General features: G+C 39.9%; 1 protein-coding gene across 7 annotated transcripts in view; it reads right to left on the minus strand.

The window, feature by feature from the left end:
* THRB (thyroid hormone receptor beta) overlaps positions 1-20,299 on the minus strand; it is a 288,246-nt gene that overhangs the window by 51,111 nt on the left and 216,836 nt on the right. For 5 of the 7 annotated variants that reach the window (XM_036332767.1, XM_036332765.1, XM_036332766.1 and 2 more), the window contains one exon: positions 275-535. In XM_036332767.1, the coding sequence (XP_036188660.1) occupies positions 275-464 (190 nt within the window). In that variant the 5' untranslated portion in view covers positions 465-535. Of the gene's footprint in view, positions 1-274; positions 536-13,253; positions 13,313-20,299 lie in introns of all 7 variants that reach the window. The other 2 variants (XM_036332760.1, XM_036332764.1) reach the window with 2 other exon arrangements.

Below are 20,299 nucleotides of genomic sequence, written 5' to 3' on the forward strand. Positions count from 1 at the left end.
CTAACAACCTTTCTGCTAATTAGAGAAACGCAAACAACTCCCCAAGTGCCCCAACCCAACATGAAACTGAAATTAACTGCTTCCCTTTGGAACCCACTTATTTATTTATGTTTAAAAGAAGATTTGGGGATAAAGAAACTTCATAACAGAACCGTTGGAGAAAACACATGGGCACTGAACACTGGAATACATGAAGACTAACCACATAGCTACAACAAAGCATTTTTTTTTCCTTGCTGAAATACTTGATAAGGTCTAGTAAAAATCTGCTTACCTTTACATTTCTTCTCTTCCGTTTGAAAGGTCTGGGCACTTGGGACACTCTGATCATTCACATCGTCATGGTCCAGATGGAATATGGAGCTAGTCCAAGTGGTCTGGATGAGATGTGGCGATGTTTGTTCATTTTTCAATGTGCTGTGCCTCTCCGAATGGCTCTTCCTATGGAGGCAGGCTTCAGACATTCCTACTAGCTTCCAGTCGTGTTCGTGGTCTGGACAGTGCTTCGGTTTGTCCCAGGCTGGAAGGCCATTTTCTGGAGGGTTGAAAAATACATGATGATGAGCTGTTGGCATTGTCAAGGTTTGGTTGAGATGCACTGCTGGAAGGCAAGTTGTTTCTCAATTCTTTTGGGCTGACGGTGTTCACATGCATCTCCGTTTGACGGCAGTGATAAGATGCAGAATTTGTCAGCCTTGGGCATATAGCCACCATGGTTGAACTGCCAGTCAGACTAATCAACCCTTATGTTTAGTTCTTCCCTGGGAAGGCTGTTCTTTCGCCTGTCTCACTTCCACGGCAATGTCACAAGAGCAAGTTTACACCGATTTATGTCACTGCTTAGGTGACCATTTGAGGTCAGGAGGGTCAGGGCTGGTCATGAAGACATTTCAGATCTGTAGGACATAAAACATCCAGGATTCAGCCTTGTTTGACTTGGGCTTTATCGCAGGCTGACCTGAGGGGCACCCTGTTACTTAAGTGGGACATGTTCACGTGGCTACACTGAGTGACAACTTTGTTTTCCTTCTACCTCTACTAGCCTAAAAGAAGGAGGCTGGATCTTGTACATGGTTTCAATGTAGTCTCAAATTGGCAATGAGATCTGATGAAGGACAGCAGGTGGTACTTTAGTTTGGGGTGAATTAAGAGTCCCAATGATAGACTGATAAGCCCTAAATCTCTTTGGTTGAGGTATAGAAAATTATTGATGTATATTATGTTGTTGTTTTTCTATTCAATTGATATGGACTTGAAGATCAGCCCTCTAAAATATGGGGAATAATGGAAATTATATAATGAAAACTTTATCACATTAACCTTCCCTAGTGGTGAATTTTACCCCCTTAATAAAGATATACTGTACATGGATATAAAGTGGAAAGTAAAAATGAGCAAGCTAATACACATATTTGTATAGGCATACACATTAAAAAACATAATCCATCTAGTCATCCATATTTCCAAAAATTTTTAGGCTACTGCCTGTCAAAATGAGAAAAAATATTACATAAACACAGTTCTACTTTTAAAGCAATCACATACAGAGATTGAAAGACTATAATTTTTAAGTGAATGTTTTATGCTGAATTTACCAAAGGACTATAGATATCCATATTAGAAAGACAAGTCCATTCTGATCTGTGCATAGTACTGGGAATTTTCAAACATTTAAAATGTTATTTAAATTATTTAACACAAGGGTTAAAAATAGTTTAGGTTTTCAAAAGCACCTCTCTAAAGCTACTACATGTCTTCAGTTGATGTTTGTTGGTCAGGATGGTTTCTCTAAAAGTATAATCTATCAGTCACTTTTGGAAGTTACATTTACCATTCAGGGTCTTCAGTTACTATGTGAAAATCCTGGTACCCACACACTCCATTTCTATTCCAGAACAAGACCTTGAACAAACACAACAATAAAGTCATACACATGATTTCCTTGTCATAGTAAATGGAAATGCTGTGGCTCGAAATATTCTACCTTGTCCAGTAAGCAATAATCCCTTTAAAAAAAAGTCATACAATATGATAGCTTTTGGATGTAACATTTGCTCTTATTCAGAGAAGAGCCCTGAAAATGCACTCTACAGAGAACTTTTGGCATTGTAGAGGTCAGTGAAACAAGCATGGGTCCTTTCTCCTTAGAGTTTATATGGCATTCTTCAATGCATGGTCCGGGCTCAACCATGCCAACCACTGGTGCAATTACAGGCACTTATGCTCATGATCCATTAAAAGGAAACAGATTGAGATCTTGGGGGATTGTATTGCATTTCAGACTCAACATATCTATGTAGAATCCATTCAAATACCTATTATCTATAAGGGTTTGAGGTTTTCATGAGCTAAGTATAAAGTTACTGAATGCAAGAGTTAATTCTGGGCAAAGAGATTCATTTTGTTTCTACAGACATGAAAAACCTCACCCATACATGTTTCTGTGATGTCTACTTTATTTTCTGGGACTCTCTAAGTTCTCAGTAAATTGCATCTGGCTTAAGCAATATTAAAAGTCATCATGCTACTTTGTAAAACCTCCAATATTTCGTGTTTTCTACAGAAATTCTTAAAATTAGGTATTAATATCTCTGCCTTAACAGAAATTAAGAAATACAGCCTAACTGGGTCATCACTGCTCCCTAGTGAGGGGAGCTAGTGAACAGGCTTGGATGAGAGATGCTGAAAGGGACTCCACTCAAGGGGACAATTCCTCCTTAGAGTACAGCCTTTCCCCTGGGCCAGCAAGAGCGGTTTTTTTTCTATACAAGGGAGGCTGTATTAGGGATGAGGTAGGGGATAGGATTGCCTTCCATTTTCCTAAGAAAGGAGGCTGAGATGGTTTGGGAAAAGGGTTTTATTCGTGGGAGGCATTTACGGGCTCATAATTACTATCTATAATTACATTCATGATAATGATATTAGTTGCTTAATTGGCAGGTTTTTTGGTTGGGGACACTGCTGGGAAACCTGGGGACTGAGAAGTTCTGGTTGGGTCCTGGGAAAACTACAGGGATTTATTTAAGAAACATTCTTGATTTTCATCCTCCCCAAAACAGGAGCGGGGGGGGGGGGTGCATATACAATTCCTATACATTCCCAAAGAGGGAGAAGGCACCTATTACACCAGACTCCTTAAATCCTGCCTATTGGGTATGCTTTCATTGGGTTGACTATAAGTTACCTCCACATACGTTTGCTTGTTAATAATGGTTTTCAGGAATTTTCTGATATTTCTATGTCTAATGGTTATATCCTCTGGTTCCCCCCCGAATCAAACCAATGAGATATATTTTTAGAGGAATTAAAATATCAAAGGTTAAGTCAATGATTCTCAAACTTTGGTGAGAATCAGAATCATCCATGGTGCTATGAAAGACCACGGAGAACAGGCTTGTTGAAGTAGGATGGGGCCCGGCCATTGGTATATTTACTAAGTCCTCCAGAAGATTCTGATACAATAGAGTTTGAGATCCATGGGGGTAAGAAAATCTAAGGTACGAAGACAAATTATTGGCAAGTTCTGGATAAGGCTGCAATGTCCTTTACTATAAAACTCTAATGTTTTACAGTCTTGGAGTAAATGTGTTATGATAAAAAATTCATCAATTGTTTTGAGATCATGTGAAGCATTAAAAGTCAGATATTAATTGGATATTACTTATAGAGTACAGGTATATGTGTAACCAAATTTCACTCAAAAATCCTGTTGTTTTGAGCATTATTAGAGACACAATGTACACAGTAGTAGAAATACATTTTTTTTTTAAAAGGGGGGTATCTTGTTACTCAGGTGAAGTATAAACCCTTTGCTTCTTAATAGATCCCAGCTAACATCTGGCTTTTAATACTTCATATTCTAGATACCAAGACACTTAACCAGTCATGATGCAAATTAATAAATAAGTAAAATCAAAGAAAATAACAAGGTGGGAACATGTGAACTATTACTGAAATAACTTCTACATATTGGCCCCTGTGTCTCGGGGAGTTTAGATGGGAATGACTGCATTTTCACTAGATGGCCATAATTCTAGTGCCTTTGAATGACATAGTACTGCTCCAAAGGGTTCCTTTGCGAAGGAGAAATAAGCATAAATCTCACTAACATAACTACCTACAGCCTATCTCTGGAAATTTCATTAACGATGATAGAAAATAAATCTGTCCATCAAAAAAGGGAGAATTATATGAAAATATTCAAGTATTTCAGGACACCAAAGCAAGCTGTCACCTTAGAAAAGCGCCAAGGCAGAGGAAGTAGGATTATGACAAAGGGTTCAGAAAGGGTCAGCTGAGAAGGTAGGGATTTCAAGGCACTCATTCTAAGAGTGTTTACTTTGCATGAAAAGGCCATCAATATTAGGAGAATGTGTATATAAAATGCTTTGCAAATTCAGGGAGTATGTAGAATTATCACTGTGTATGATCAGGCTATTAAATATGATGTCTCTAATTTCCATTTCATTTTTTTTACTTCAACCCATACGTTTTAGCCTTGTTGAATTCTCAGACTATGTACATATCACCCTATTTTTAGCTGTGGGGTCATGTAGAACAGGAGACGAATTTTTGACTGAGCATTTACTATGGACCAGGTAGTGAGCTAGACCCTTATTCATCTTCGTGAACACCCCAGGAAGTACATAATGGTATACTGCTTGATTGACAAGGAACCTAAAATTCAGAGACGCACTTCATATGCTCTTTCATATTTTTCCTACTGTTAACAGACTCGTCTCATTATTTGACTTAACTTGATGAGTGGCCATTGGCCTATTAATAGCTATCATTTGATTAGTACTTTGAAATTTCTTGGTTAAGTGTGTTTATAGTCTTATTCAATTTTCCCAATTACTCATTTGTATTCACCACTGGTCTCTTAGCTTTCACTCTCAGCCACCAACAATCCATTGTCTGCAGAATAGCCCAAATGAGCTTTTAAAAATATACATTAGAGCAGTGGTTCTCAACCTTCCTAATGCTGCGACCCTTTAATACAGTTCCTCATATTGTGGTGACCCCCAACCATAAAATTATTTTCGTTGCTACTTCATAACTGTAATTTTGCTACTGTTATGAATCATAATGTAAATATCTGATATGCAGGATGTATTTTCATTGTTACAAATTGAACATAATTAAAGCATAGTGATTAATCACAAAAACAATATGTAATTATATATGTGTTTTCTGATGGTCTTAGGCGACCCCTGTGAAAGGGTGGTTCGACCCCCAAAGGGCTTGCGACCCACAGGTTGAGAACCGCTGCTCCAAAGTCAAGTCTTCTTTAAGCATGATTTTCAAAGAAAGGAGTTTGATAAGTGACTTCATACCACTATGTGAAGGCTGAGAACCTGGGAGGAGTCATCCCTCCCAGCAGAAGTTGTGTTTTAGAAAGGATGCCTGGAAAGTGTAGGGCCACCGCCCAAGAAATGAATGTCTAAAATTGGATTCCTGCCTGCTGTGCAAGGCAGGTGCGAGAGGCATTTTGGTGAAGTGGGCATTTCCTTTAAGGCTGGCCTGACTATCTTCATACCTGGCTTGCTTATCAGCTTGATGGATCAGACAACATAATAATGAAAACAGAGGTTGGATTCCTACTCAACCTTCCAGGCCTCGCTTGTTCTTTAAGCTTTCTTAAAAGCATCCATCTACCCTCCAAACTTCCATAACACTTTCCATGTATCTTCCTTCCTCCATGTGCTACTTTTACCTCATGACATAATAATGTACATTTATTTATAATTTCCTTATTTTTTTGGTAAAACAGTGTCTACCTGGCACAACATCCTAATTAATATTTATTGTCCCCTAATAATCTGGTAACTTTGCAAAGAGAAAACAACATCCTTGTCACAAACTCTATGCCTCTTTTCTTACCTGAAAGCTATTGGTAAGTAACAAGAACTCACCACTACTAAAATCAGTGCAATGCAGATTTTCTACTATGAGTGGTATTATCTTCCCTTATCTGCTAGTGCAAATGAAAAGGGTTTTGCTTTTTAGAGGCAGGATAGTAAGTATGATAGTGCTCTGCTAGTCAAGGTTCAAATTCTGGCTTTGCCACTTATTAGTTGTGTGACTTTGGGCTAACTGTTCTCCCTCTTTGGGTTTCTCTCCTGAATATCTATGATACTTGTCTCTTTCTCTTCTGTAAGGCAAGGATGTACCATGTCCTGCCTGTATTGTGTCAATGGTATTGTGGACAAAAAAAAGGGGCCCCTGACAAGCTCAGGAAAGGCCTGTATGGCGGGTCTTGCAAGCTCAAGAGACCTCAAGTAACCACGAAAGATGGTCTGAAATTAAAAACCTTTAGTTAAAAAGCAGTTTATAGTGGGTAGTCATGTCCTAGGCAAGTATCTTCCTTGACAAAGATCTTTACTGAACTTACTGTCTTTTTGCATCTAAGATAACATACTTGTGAAATGTCATGGTAACTTGTAACTTCCCTTTTTCCGGACCCCTCAGGGCACAACCAAATGCGCCTGCACACCAGGACAGAGCCCACAAATCCTCTCATTGTTATTGAGTTAGTTGTTGATTGTTAACTATCCTGTACTCAGCAAGTAGAAGTATGTGTCTATCATTTACTTTTTATCCCAGAGATTTCCCCCGCTTTGCTTTCTCCTGCCCCTCTAATCTATCACCAATGGATTTCACATAACCCACTTATGTCTCCTCCTTTGACTGTAATGTATAAAACAAGATGAAAAACTGCCATTCTCCAGAGCTTTATACCCAATATATTGGATAATATTGCTTCCCGGCAATTATCAACAGTTTGGCTCAAATAAATTCAAAAAATTATTTACAGGTTTGAATGTTTTTTATGATAACAGTATCCACACCTCCCCTCTCCCCCATTACTGGACTCCAATGAACTTAATCTGTCTCTCAATTCCCACAGCTATAGGCACTCACATAACAATGCCAAGAAATAGGTAGTGTGTCTGTCATTTTAACCAATGAGAAAATAAGGGTGGAGAGATGTTAACAGGTGATTCCCATGTTTCTATTTAGAGTGTGTTACAATATACCCCAGTACTGTAATTACTAGTTCACCTGTTTAGGTTTGTGAGCTCCTTAATAGCTGAGACCATGGCTTGTTTAGCTATGTACCCCAGCATGTAGCATGGGGACTGGTCCATTAATGAATGTTCACTGCCTTGAGTGGAATTTAATTAAACTTGGCAGCCCTCTGCATCTCTCTCCCACCCCTTTGCAGCCCAGTGGGAAATAGGAATCAATATTTCTCCTCTTTGTGCTTGTTCCATGCTCCAGCTTCTCAGATAAGTGCCCTTGCTCATTACCTTCTCTTGGTCCCATACTGTTTCCGCAAATCGGCTCTTTCTTCACTTCTCCTCTTCCCAAGTGCTGTGTGCCTGTGACTATTTCAAGATCTGCAGCAGAGGTCCCTAAAGAAACTGGATGCTGTGGTTTGACAAGAAAATGCTACCCCTTTATTTAGGTTTTATTTGAAAATTTATGGATGGATGGATGGATGGAATACTGGGGAGCATGTACTGTGCTTGAACATTCCAATAGGAGTGTATACTTCTGGAGATTGACTCTGCTGTTTTACTTCAGAGACCTGATAAACCCGGATCTGCTGAGGCCCTTGGTCAGCCGTTGTCTGGTTACATGAACTGTGTCCTCAGAAATATTTTCTTGTAGGCACAGTCTTGCAAAATTAGCCTCTTTGTTCCGGTAGGCTGTTTTCCATTGCTATATGGTTTTGTCTTTCTTGTACTGGGCACCTGCCTATTAATTTTCCCTCTTGCTGAGACTGGCCTTCTCTGGCCCTGTGTGCAGCTGAATTTACATTTGCTATCGCGGAGGGTTTCTCTTGTTTCATTGGCAGCGTTTCTCAGTCCATTAAGTGCGTGAGATCTGGGCGCTGCTAAGAGAGAAACAAATCTTTTCCTTATCTGGCTGCTCCAACTTCTCCAGTTTTCCTGTCTATTCCATTAGGCAATCACCATCCAGATGAAAAACAATCATCAGAGCTATAGAAACCTCACATAATTATTCTGAAACTAGACGCTACAATGATAATCTCTTGATAATAAGTTAAAACCATTAAAAAATTTTTTTGACAAGTGTGCATTTAGAACCTTTCTTTAAAGTTTAGTGTGAAACACAGTGAAAAGATCATGGTGGAAATGCCACTTGGAATTTCACTGCATGAAAACATGGCGGTGACCACGTTCATGGGCAACACCTTATAATTATTTAACCACATCCGAACGCGTTGGCGGCTGGAACACTGACCAGAGCCCCAAAGACTGGGCGAGTGCTCTCCGGAGGGCACAATGGACTCCTCCCCCAGGAATGGGTACTTGATTTTCCATAATTCATACCCATTTGATCAGAGAAGCCTCAGGTCGGATGACTCAAACTTGGAGGTAATTACTCTAAAGGCCAGGGTGATTCCATTTAGGATATTAGAAAAGCTACAGCTGTTGCAGAAACATTCCTATTAAAGAGCCACAAATGCACATAAAAGGGAACAGATGTTTGCTGCCAGGATTAGATTTCTCCTGCATGAAAGTTCAGATCATAATATTTATTCTTGTTGCCAATCTGAACCCACATTTTTGAAAAAAAAAAACAAAAAAACAAAACCAACACAAAATAACAAAAACCAAAACAAAACCCAAAACAAAACATGAGGTAGCCTATAAGAGCGACCCCATTTTATGTTCCCAAGCTTGAAATACCCCTTCCAAAAGTAGCAAATGCATGAGAATCTTTTCTAACTTTGGAAACCAGACTGGGGCATAATTTGTGGATAAGGAATACACTTTGAGATGTACAATTTCTGAAATGGAAAGACATAGTGTGACTCTTCGATGAGCAGGTCAATATTATACATCACAATCTAAAGCAGCGGTTCTCAACCTGTGGGTCGAATGATCCTTTCACAGGGGTCGCCTAAGACCATCCTGCATATCAGATATTTACATTACGATTCATAACAGTAGCAAAATTACTGTTATGAGGTAGAAATGAAAATAATTTTATGGTTGGGTCACAACATGAGGAACTGCATTTCAAGGGCCAGAAGGTTGAGAACCACTGCAGGGAGTCTCCTTACTTGGCAGCAAAGCACACATATTCTTTCCGTCACACCCAGGGATTAACAACATGGACAAAAATATACACTGGTGTCAAAGTCTACAGATTCCCCTTCACTACCATTTTCCATTGATATATTTTTGTGCATATAAGTAACTATGAAGAATTCATTTAGGCAGGACACACTTCAATCTGGAAAGGTTTGCTTTTTCCTTTCATTCAGGAACAGAAATGCTGCATGCGCACCTCCTCACTCTGCCCTTCAGCAGGTAAGCTTTGAGATAGGCTAGGACTCCTTGGAAGAAGGAGCTTCCGGGCTTTTTTTCAGGCCCTTAGAATATTGCTAAATCCATCAAACCCACGCTTCATGAAGTGGGCCCTAGTGGTATGACAGCCCCTGGAGGGTATGTTCCCCTGGAGGGTCTGGCTTAGCAGCATCTGTACCTCAGAGTTCCTGTCCCAGTAGCAGAAATGGTGTGGAGGATTCAATTGTTTCCCACCTGCCTGTCTTGTGGAAGAGAATTTAGCATTGCAGGAGGGTCACACTGCTTGGTGCCATCTATTCTAATGATGTTTTTACAGTTTAGGAGAATCAAGAGAAGTAAGTGGGATTTCTATTGTCCTTTTCATACCTTTTTTTTTTTTTTTTAACTTTTCAATTACATAAAGTAGAGCTGATGAGCCTGGGGCTGGAGAGGGGTGTCTGGCAATGGTTCCCCAAAGGCCTGCCTCTCTCCAACCTGCTTGCCCCCATCGAGGGCCAGGTGTGCCACCTTGTGCCCTCCATCCTCAAATGGCTCATGAGTTTCCAAGCCCTGGTTACTGGAAGTGTAGTTGAGAATCTGCAGCATTTGTATCACCTGGGAGCTTGTTAGAAATGCGGGATTCTGGCCACAGAATTGATGAGTCAAAATCTGCAATTTAATAAGATTGTCGTGTGATTCACATGCACATTGATGTTTGAGGCACTGTGCTACGGACACAGTCTCCATTTAAAGTAGATAGAATTTGTTAAACATGTGGGGTTACCCAATTGAAAATATTTACTCTACAGAGAGATTTTTCCCATTCAGGAATCAAAGGGGAAAGTAGTGTTTGATGGACTGCAGGTTAGGGAAGTGAGGATGATGGGTATTTAATGTCTTTATTTCCCAAGTGATAAGCTGATAAATTTGGTTCATTAAATGGAAAAATCCCAAACACCAAGAAATCTGATTAGAATTTTATCTTTTTAAGATTTTCCTCCATGGAGACAGCCAATGAAATAATAAACAAATAGGTAATATTTAATGTATGCTTCCTATATGCCAGGCACCCATTCTGAACACTTTAAATTCAATCTTCACAAAAACTCTGTGAAGTAGAAATATTACCCTCATTTATTTTTAGATGAGGAAACTGGGGCACAGAGAGGTTAAACAACTTGCCCAAGGTCACACAGTGACTAAATGATAAAGTCAGGATCTGAACTCAAGGAGGTCTGGCCTACCACATCAGCCCTTTAGCTGCTAATAGGAAGTCAACACCAAATGACTTAGATGATCCTCACAGGCAAAATAACTAAATGCTATGGACTAGAATATATAACGAGAGGTTTGAAAGAAAGAAACTAAAGCTCAGAGTGGTCACTTTCTTACTCAAAGTCACCCAGGCAGAGGAAGAGCTGAGATGGGTCTTTTGATTCTTTGTCCCATGATCTTTTAACTGAAAAAATATGGTTTTAGGTAGACCACAAAGATTTATTGCTCAATCTCAACACTGTTCAAATTCTGACATTTTCACTCTATACCTCAAACACTAAGAGCTGTTTTTCTAATTAAAATGTCTTTTCTTCCAGTAAATTTATCAAACAAGAGACAGCTGTGCACGGAGTGATTCTGTTTCCCAGTGAGGATTTTTCAAAGAGTTAACGTTGCCTAGCCAGTGTGACTCAGTGGTTGAGCATTGACCTGTGAATCAGGAGGTCACAGTTCGGTTTGATTCCCTGTTGGTGCACATGCCTGGGTTCGGGCTTGATCCCAGTGTTGGGCATGCAGAAGGCCACCAATCGGTGATTCTCCCTCATCATTGATGGTTCTGTCTCATTCTCCCTCTCCATTCCTCTCTGAATCAATAAAAAAATATTTTTTTAAAAGTTAATATTTATGGTTGTATGGGCTCTGCCTCCAAGTGACCAAAGAACTTATAAAAAAGGCAAAAATAAGCAAATAATTAGAACATCCAAGCTAATAAAGAATTGATTTGTGTTCTAGATGCCCATCTGAAAGGTTAAAAGGACAATAAATAATTTAGAACTGACAAAGGGATGATTTCATTTTGAGTTTATGATGGTGACAGCTAACCCGTGTAGAAGGCCTACTGTGTGCAAGGCAGGATGCATACTATTTTACTCATTACAACAATGGTTGTGAAGGAGGTATTGTCAGCTCATTTCACAGGTGAAGAAACTTTAGCTGAGAGAGCTGAAGATGTTGCCCAAAGTTATAGGCAATGAATAGGAAGCTGTTTTCATAACCACTATACTACATTCTACAGGGGAGACAATTGCCCTAGAAATAAATAATTTCCTCACAACTCACAAAGCTCGTTAAAAGGCAGAGCTGTGCCTGGAAGTTCCTCAAGATGGGCCAAGCTGCCCTGATGGGAAATCCTATGGAAATTATGATGGACCATCTCTTAGCACAAATATTGCTTTGAGAGAGATTCATCTATTTCCTCAGGAAACTTGGCTTCAGAAAGCAAAATCTCTCCTCCAAAAGAATGGAGTCAAAGGGCATGTTTATTTAGAAATGTAGGAAGGACATTATGTCCAAATGATTTGCCTGATTTCGACCATAAAACTTTAGTGTCTGAGAACATTGATGCTAAGAACTTGAAAGGCATGATGTTTTAGGGAAAAACAAAAAGGTCACAGCTTAAGATACAAACATTTACAGCTTTATGGAAGTCTGGCCTATTTTCTGACCAAATAGTAACCAAAAGAATGAAAAGTATTGGGCTATTAGCAATTATCCTGTTTGTCTGCCATATGTCTACAGATGACAGCTTTGCAGAGCAAACTGAGCTACTGAAATGGTGGTACCAAAGTGCTCCTCAACCTAAATACATGTTCTCATTGCTATGTTTATTTAGAATGATGTGGCAAGTAAAGTGGCAAGTGTCACAAAATGATCCAAGCTTGCTACCCTAAGCAGAATGGGCAGTGTACTCCCTGGGACTGCCTCATTTACAACGGCCTCGATTCTAGGGTTACATTTACCTGGAAAGATGAGAAAAGGGTGGGGGTGGAGGAAGGACACTGTCAAAGTGAGGCAGGAGCTTCCTATATGTCACCTCTGTATGAGGGTTATTTGGTGGATCCATTTATTAATTCAAAAGGAGATACAGAGACTGTAGTTATCATAAGTGCCTATGGGGCTGTCCTAGGGTGGCAGTCCTCAGCCAGGTTTTCTGCCTTCCTGGGGACAGTTGGAAGTGTCCGGAGACATTTTTGGCAGTCATAACTTGGTTGTATGTGTGTGCCCTACTGACATCTAGTGGGTAGAGGCCAGGGATGCTGCTAAATATCTTACAATGCACAGGCTAGCCCCGACAACAAAGACGTGTCCATCCCCAAATGTCAATAGTGCTGAAGTTGAGGAAACCAGCCTTAGGCAAAATTGTGAGGTGACTGAGTTTCTTGGGGTCTCTGATTCAAAGTGGTTATGGAATGTATCAAATCCATCCTCTAATGTATTTGAAGTAAGGTAACAGGACAACTGCTTTTGTCTCCTTCAGCTTTTCTGGCAGGGATGGTGCATTTGGCCTGGAGATACTGAGGAGATGGTGGTGGTTGATGATGGCATCTACCATTTATTACTTGAGGCTAGCAAAGTTTCAGCCATGGTGTTGAGCACATTACGTTATTTCTTTTGACCCTTACACTAATATTGAAATAAAAAAAATGATCACCTCCATTTCACAGATGGAGAAACCGAGTATTAAGAAAGGAAAAGCAACTACCCAAGGTCACAGCTGAAGAGGTAGAGCCACACTGGACCTTAGGTGGACCTAACCACAGGCCTGTGCCCTGGGCCCCTCCGTTGCATTTTAAGGGGTCAGCAGTGCAGATATGGTTTGGGGGCATTAAAAATGGCTGGTGCAGAGATAACTAGAGTGAAGATGATATATACCTTCCTGGTTCAGAGGCATATTGTCCTCATCATTTTCCTGGCGCCCATGCCATCCTGCACTTAAAAGAAAGACATAAAAGCAAATAAGAGAAATAAAACAGAGCCTCATAGAAAGGATGAAACAAGAGAGTAAAAAAATAGGCAGGCTTTCAAACAAAACAAATAGAAAGCTGCTCTGTCCTATTTAGAAATCATAGGACGCAACAAAACAAGAGCTGAGAGACAAGGAGTCAAGGAGGGCCATAGAGAGGTGAGGGTCCCCCCCTCCACCCCCAGCCCCCCACCCCCGGTGGGGGAGAGCCTTGGCCAGAAGAGCAAGGCCTCAGCAATGCGGGGGATGCAGATACTGTCCCCTTGCTTCTTGTGAGAGGCCTGCACGCTCTTCCTGACCGGTCAGCAAGCAGGAGGAGCCACTGCAGCCTTTCTGCCCTCTGGTCCCAGGGACCCATGTACCACCTCTGAAGACCGTCCTCTGATTTGAAAAGGATGCTTTACAATGTAAAGGCCACCAACCCCAAAGAGGGCTTTCAGCTTTGATGCTTCTCTGTTTACTTTTGTTGGAACTGAACCAGTATTTGTTTGTAGCTCAAATCATTATGATTTAAGACCTTGCACATTAAACATGACTCACAGAATTCTCACCCTGTCAATTCAATCCCAAACAATAGGAACAACTGAGACATTTTCTACTTGACCTTTCAGTCTCTCAGACATATCATTATTCCATAAATTATTTTATCAAGGATTTCTGGGACAAACTTGTCTTCATAGCTTAGATGCACAGGGCCAAAAAAAATATCTTATCAAATTTTCAGATTGTGTATTGAAGAAGCAAGAGCACTCACATTTAGCCCTGGCTCGTTTGGCTCAGTGGATAGAGCATTGGCCTGTGGACTGAAGAGTCCCAGGTTTGATTCCAGTCGAGGGCACGTGCCCGGGTTGTGGGTTTGGTCCCTAGTGGGGGCATGCAGAAGGCAGCCCATCGATGATTCTGTCATCATTGATATTTCTATCTCTCTCTCTCCTTCTCCCTTTCTCTCTGAAATCAATAAAAATATATAAAAAAGAGAGCACTCACGTTTATTGAGTGCTTGCTAGTGACAATGACTGTACCATATTACTTACTCATCTAGACTCTGCTTTTTTTCTTTTTTATCTCTGCTATTTCCCTAGACAGTGATTTTCAACCTTTCTTATCTAATGGCACACATACACTAATTACTAAAATTCTGCTGCATACCAAAAAAGAAAATATATCTTTGCCAATCTGACAAAAAAATAGGTGTAATTTTGATTCATTCACACCGGACAGCTACTGTTGTATTGGCTGCTGTCATTTTTTAATTTGACAATCTAAGGGAAAAGAGATCAGTGCCCCTGACTAAATAGTCAGGTATTGCATGTTTAAAAAATCACCAGCTGAAAATCGCCTAGAATCCAATATTGTAGATGCACTAATGTTAAATCTAATTAGAATTTTCTGTTGAAAAAACACTCAAAGAATTTACTAATGTTCTGATTTATGTCAATGATTTCTTGATCTAATTTGGTGCACAGTATCAAATGATTGAAATTCTCATGAATATTTTCATTATGCATTGAGTATGATAGGCTATTTTATATTCACTTACATAGACATCATTTTTGAAGAACGATTTTATAATAATACTGAAAGACGTTTTTGATTAAAGGCAGTGCCAGTAGTAATTGGAATTGTGACGGCTTCATTTATAGTTCTATTTAGCTAAATATTATAGGAGTATAATTCCTACTTAGAGTTGAGAAAATTAGAATACAGAATTTACTCATTCAAATAGCTCTTAACTTGAGGTCCATAAAAGTAGTATTGAGGAAAACTATAAGCAATTTATAAAGTTTGAAAAGGCCCAAGAGAAATTATCTCTATATATAAAAGCTAAGTGACTGTTACAACTGAACGACCGGTTGCTATGATGCGCACTGACCATCAGAGGGCAGACGCTCAACGCAGAAGCTGCCTCCTGGTGGTCAGTGCACTCCCACAGCCAACGCCCCATGGTCCCTCCCCCTGGCTGGTCCCGATCAACCTGATGGCTGGCCAGGCTGAGGGAACCCACCCTTGCATGAATTCATGCACCGGACCTCTAGTACAATGATATGAGGCAACCTATGCCACTTTCATGAAAAATCTTATGCCTTCTGATTTAAAAAATACATATATATATCTACAGCAATTTTTCCATATATCTGTGCAGTATGGGAACATTGGGCATTTCATCCTACTCATCAAATATATCAGATTATGTTTGTTCTTGATTACTAAAAATAGGCAATGAATTCTATTAAAAAAATGCAGTTTGGCAGGTAAATGTTTGAAACCACAGGATTCAAGGGAGGTGGTGTTGGTGGGGAATAACAAGAGGGTCTTGGCAGAAAGATGAGAACCACAATTTGATGTTATATGAGTAGAATGGAATCTAATGATGGGAAACCAGTGGTTTTTGAAATGTTCTTTTTATTGGCAGCTGTAGGGGGAGCTGATGGTCCAAACACGTAAGTCCTCTGTGGTGACCTTGGGCATGTGACTTCACTACACTGGCTTTTGCCTGCTGATGTGTAAAATGTGAGGATTGGAGAAAATGACTCTCAGCTCAGCATTAGCATCAAAACAAATGCATCTGCACTCTACCAGCTTGGGGGTTGGACTTGCACAGTAGTGTCCCTTCTACAGCACAGCCAAATTCTAGAGCAAGAATGTGGGGAAAAAGACTGGGGAAAAAAGCCAAGAGGGATAACACAGGGGCCCGGGACTTTCCAGTTTGGGGTGGGGACGGGCGGTGGTGGCATAGAAAAATAACTCCTGGCTCACTGCAAACAAAATAACATGTTCTTCAGGGACTACATTTTTGTTGGGAAAAATTATTTTCAATTCTTTTGAAGGAACTTGCACCTACATATGTGCAACTGCTGTGGACTTTAGTGGCATGTGGGAGATTAGAGAGGATGATAGGTCCTGACAGAACCCTGGTAGGTTAAGGTTGTTATTTGTGTTAGAAGTTGGGGGAGAGATGTGCTGGGCAATTCTTGGTGACAACAGGCTTGAAGGAGTTCATTGGAATGGTGATGGTGTGATAATGGTGGTCAATGATGATGATGGTAGTAGTAATGATGATGATGGTGGTGACAACTGAGGTGGGGTGGGGAACAGGAGATTAGGAGAAGCCAAAGGTTGTAAAGAGTGGCTTCTTGGAAGAACTCAGGAGTTGTTGGTAAAGAAATCATTTCCTCCCCACAACTCTTCTGCTTCCATATTTCACCCTATAAAGCCTTGTTCTCTTAACATTTCAACTTCCTGGTCATGTGGCTGCAGCTCAAGTTTGGAAAGTGAAGTTGTTCTACAACTAATTGTCTTAGAGGCCTCGGGAGTTTTGAGAGAAGATTTTCACTAATCTGGCTGGATTTGGTATGATTTCATTAACTTAGTCTTTTCATTAACAGTGTCTCTCTCAGGAGAACTTCAGGAAGTTAAAGAGACGAGGGAGGGATGGGAGAACAGAGACAATCAGATTGTAGGAGGCAAGTTTTCTTTAGGAAGACTATATGACAAGGTCCGATTCTATACTCACTCATATTATATAAACGGTTACTGTTCCTTCTGTTTTCTGTTCTTTTTGCTTTTGTGTTTAAAAAGAAGGGCTATATATTAGCTGTGCAGAAATTCTCGGTTTTCTTTATTTCCTCCTTGTTATGGTAGAAACTGGAGAAAATCTTGAACTGAGGTGCTGGTCTCCTCCCTTCCCCATACTGGACACCACGGAGTGACTTTCCCCCTCTTCTACCCATTTGTGGGTGACAAGAGAAAATATGTAAAAATTATAAACATTTATGGTTTTCCCTTCCCTTGCTTTCTAAGGTGTATTCCTTGGAGGAGAAATTCTGTTTATTTGCTGAGTGGGGTCTTAAAAGGGTTGGGGGACTTGGAGAAGGAGGTGAAGGGATTTAGAAGAACAAATTGGTAGTTACAAATAGTCCCAGGGATGTAAAAAACAGCATAGAGACTATAGTCAATAACATTATGATAACTATGTGTGGTGCCAGGCTGGTACTAGAAATAGTGGAGGGGATCACTTTGTACAGCATATGATTGTCTAACCTCTCTGTTGTACACCTGAAACTAATACCAAATAATTATAATATTGAAAGTAGAGTGTAATTGAAAAACTAGAAATTAAAATGAAAAAAAAAAAGGGATGTAATGGGAGTGGTGGGGAGAAGGTGCTATAATCTTCAAGGATATGAGCAGCTGGGGCTACCAGGTGAGAGCAGGGAGGATCCAAACTGGAGGGGGAGGGAAGCAGTGTGTGCAGCATGAACACACAAGGATTTTTAGCCTTCGGGATGAGGGGGAGAAGATTACATGAGGTTTCAGCAGTTACCATGAGGAGTGATCCGTGGGAGAGATGTCGGAGGAGGAATTTAAAGATTTTCAGTGTGATGTGTGTAGCAGCCTTGCTTCTGCCCTCAAGGCATTTCCAGGGAAGACTGATGTTTCCTTTCTAGCCTCCTTGCAGTGAGATTTTTTAAACATTAATTTATTTTTATTGTTGAGAGTATTACGATTATTTTTTAAAGAAGTGACACCATGCGGAGGAGGGAGCTGCTTCGTGGGGTTAAATACCCAAGACATAGAATCAAAGATCCTTTTTGTCATTGACTCCACCGACAGGCGAGCTAGCTATTTGGGCAACTTGGTAGTTTTCTTTCTCCAAAACTATTTGTGGCAACATATGTATTGTGCATAGATGGCTCTATGGAATTGAAGGCCACATTTTATTTTTGGCCACAACTGGGGAAACAGGAATTTGGGAGAAACTGAAGCACGCCTCCAGATGCCCTTTCAGAATAATTACACCAGGAGTGTGTCGATCAATATAAAGCCTCCCAGTCCTGGGTGACATGGGAAAGGAAGCGGAGACCACGTCCGGCTTCGGTGGTTATGTCCTTCGCAGGGGTAACCAGTACAAAGGCCTGGGCTTTGGCTGTCCTGACTTTGGGAGAAGGGACAGGAGAATTTCCAGGTTTTGCCTTCCCTGTCCCCAAAGGCTAGGACTGGGTACTGTGGGTGGATGGTTGGTGCATAAAAGGTAAATATGAGATTGTGTTTGTTGAGAAAATCTCTGACTTTAACTAGTCATTCCTGTGTTTAATAAAAAAGAACTACATACTGAAATAGAAATCTTAACTCTTTATAAAGAACCCACTGAATTCTGTTCCTCTGTACTTATAAGAACACATTTATAAGCTTGATAACAAAGACATAGATCATAGAATGACACCTCTATAGAGCTCACTATATACAAACTAAAAGCTTTTGTATGTCAAAGAATGCCATGCTATCATGTTTACAACTTATTAGTAAGTGGTTCAAAATAAAAATTATGTAATAGATAGACATAATTGCTTCCTTTCCCATGTTACCCCAGGACTGGGAGGCTTTATGTAATTATGAGATAGAAAGAGAGAGGAAAAGAATTAAGCAAATGTGATAAAATGTTAACATTTGAGGACTCTGGGTAAAGGATAGCTGGGAATTATTTGAATTAATCTTGCAACTTTTCTGTTATTAAGGAATTACTGCAAAAGGAGAAAAGATTTAAAAGGTCAAATATTACCATAAACAAAAAGCAGAGGCAAATACTAAAATGTGAAAAATATTTGTAATATTTGATAGATAATGAATTAATTTCTTAATATATAAATCATAAGAAAAAGACAAATGGCACAATAGATCAGTTAGATGAACAGGTAAGTTACAAATGAAGACCTTTAAGTGGCCACTCAATGTTTGTGTGTGTAGTCAAATTCATTATAAGTAAGAAAAATGTAAGTTTTAAAAAGTGTGCTAAAATTTTGCCTAATAAATAGCCTCCTCAAAAATAAACTACCAAAAGCAAATCCAAAGTTGGAGAGAATATGATGAAATGGACGCTGCACTGCTGATGGGTCCCTCAGCTGGCCAAGGATCTGGTGCAATTCGGCAACAGAAAAGGCTCTTAGAGGTGTTCATGCCCCCCGAGCCAGCATTTTACTTAGTAGAATGTGATCCTGAGGAAATAATCAGAGGTGCAATGTGATGCACAATGCAGTTCGTTATAACAGTACTGACATAGCATTATATTAAAAGCTTAACGATTAGGGACTGTCTCATTGTACGATGACTCAGTAGCTACGAACGCAATTGTTTGTGGCATTTATTGACGATGGGAAATGTTAACGACAGGTATGCTGCTAACATGATATGTTATAGTTGAGGGTGTCATTATTTTGCTGCCAACAACTTTTTGATCCCACGGAAAGACATTGTACTTAGGTTGCAGGACATGCGTGTAACTGTGATTCTCTTTCTGAAGGAATGATACGGTCATTAGGGAGCAGCTGAAAAGCCCAAGGAACACTTGGAGGGTCACCTTTGAAAAATGACATGGGCTTTACAATAAGATACTGAGTTTCGCTAAATTAGATGTTTTGTTTGCCTCTGAAAAATCTGTCCAGTAGGATAGTCTCAAAACACAAACGACCTTGCTCCAGGGCGCCCTTTTCCTTTACACCAAGCATGTCAAACTCAGAGGCTAACACTCAAAGGCCAAATAAATGAGGCATGTGGCCCACTGGCCGCAAGTTTGACATGCTTGCTTTACATCAACCATCCACGCGCCCATGTCTTACTTTATGAAAGTGTGATTTATAAGCCTTCAAATGTTAAGTATAGATAATCTAATCTTAAAAGTAAGTGGAAGGGGAGCTAGAGATGAATTAGTCTTACTTTTCTCCTTTAATTGATAAGGATTTCAAGATCTAGATCAGTGATGGCGAAACTATGACACGTGTGTCAGAGGTGACACGCAAACTCATTTTTTTGGTTGATTTTTCTTTGTTAAATGGCATTTAAATATATAAAATAAATATCAAAAATATAAGTCTTTGTTTTACTATGGTTGCAAATATCAAAAAATTTCTATATGTGACACGGCACCAGAGTTAAGTTAGGGTTTTTCAAAATGCTGACA

The sequence above is a fragment of the Myotis myotis genome, unplaced genomic scaffold, assembly GCF_014108235.1.
Source record: "Myotis myotis isolate mMyoMyo1 unplaced genomic scaffold, mMyoMyo1.p scaffold_m19_p_13, whole genome shotgun sequence".
In the NCBI taxonomy this organism is placed as follows: domain Eukaryota; kingdom Metazoa; phylum Chordata; class Mammalia; order Chiroptera; family Vespertilionidae; genus Myotis; species Myotis myotis.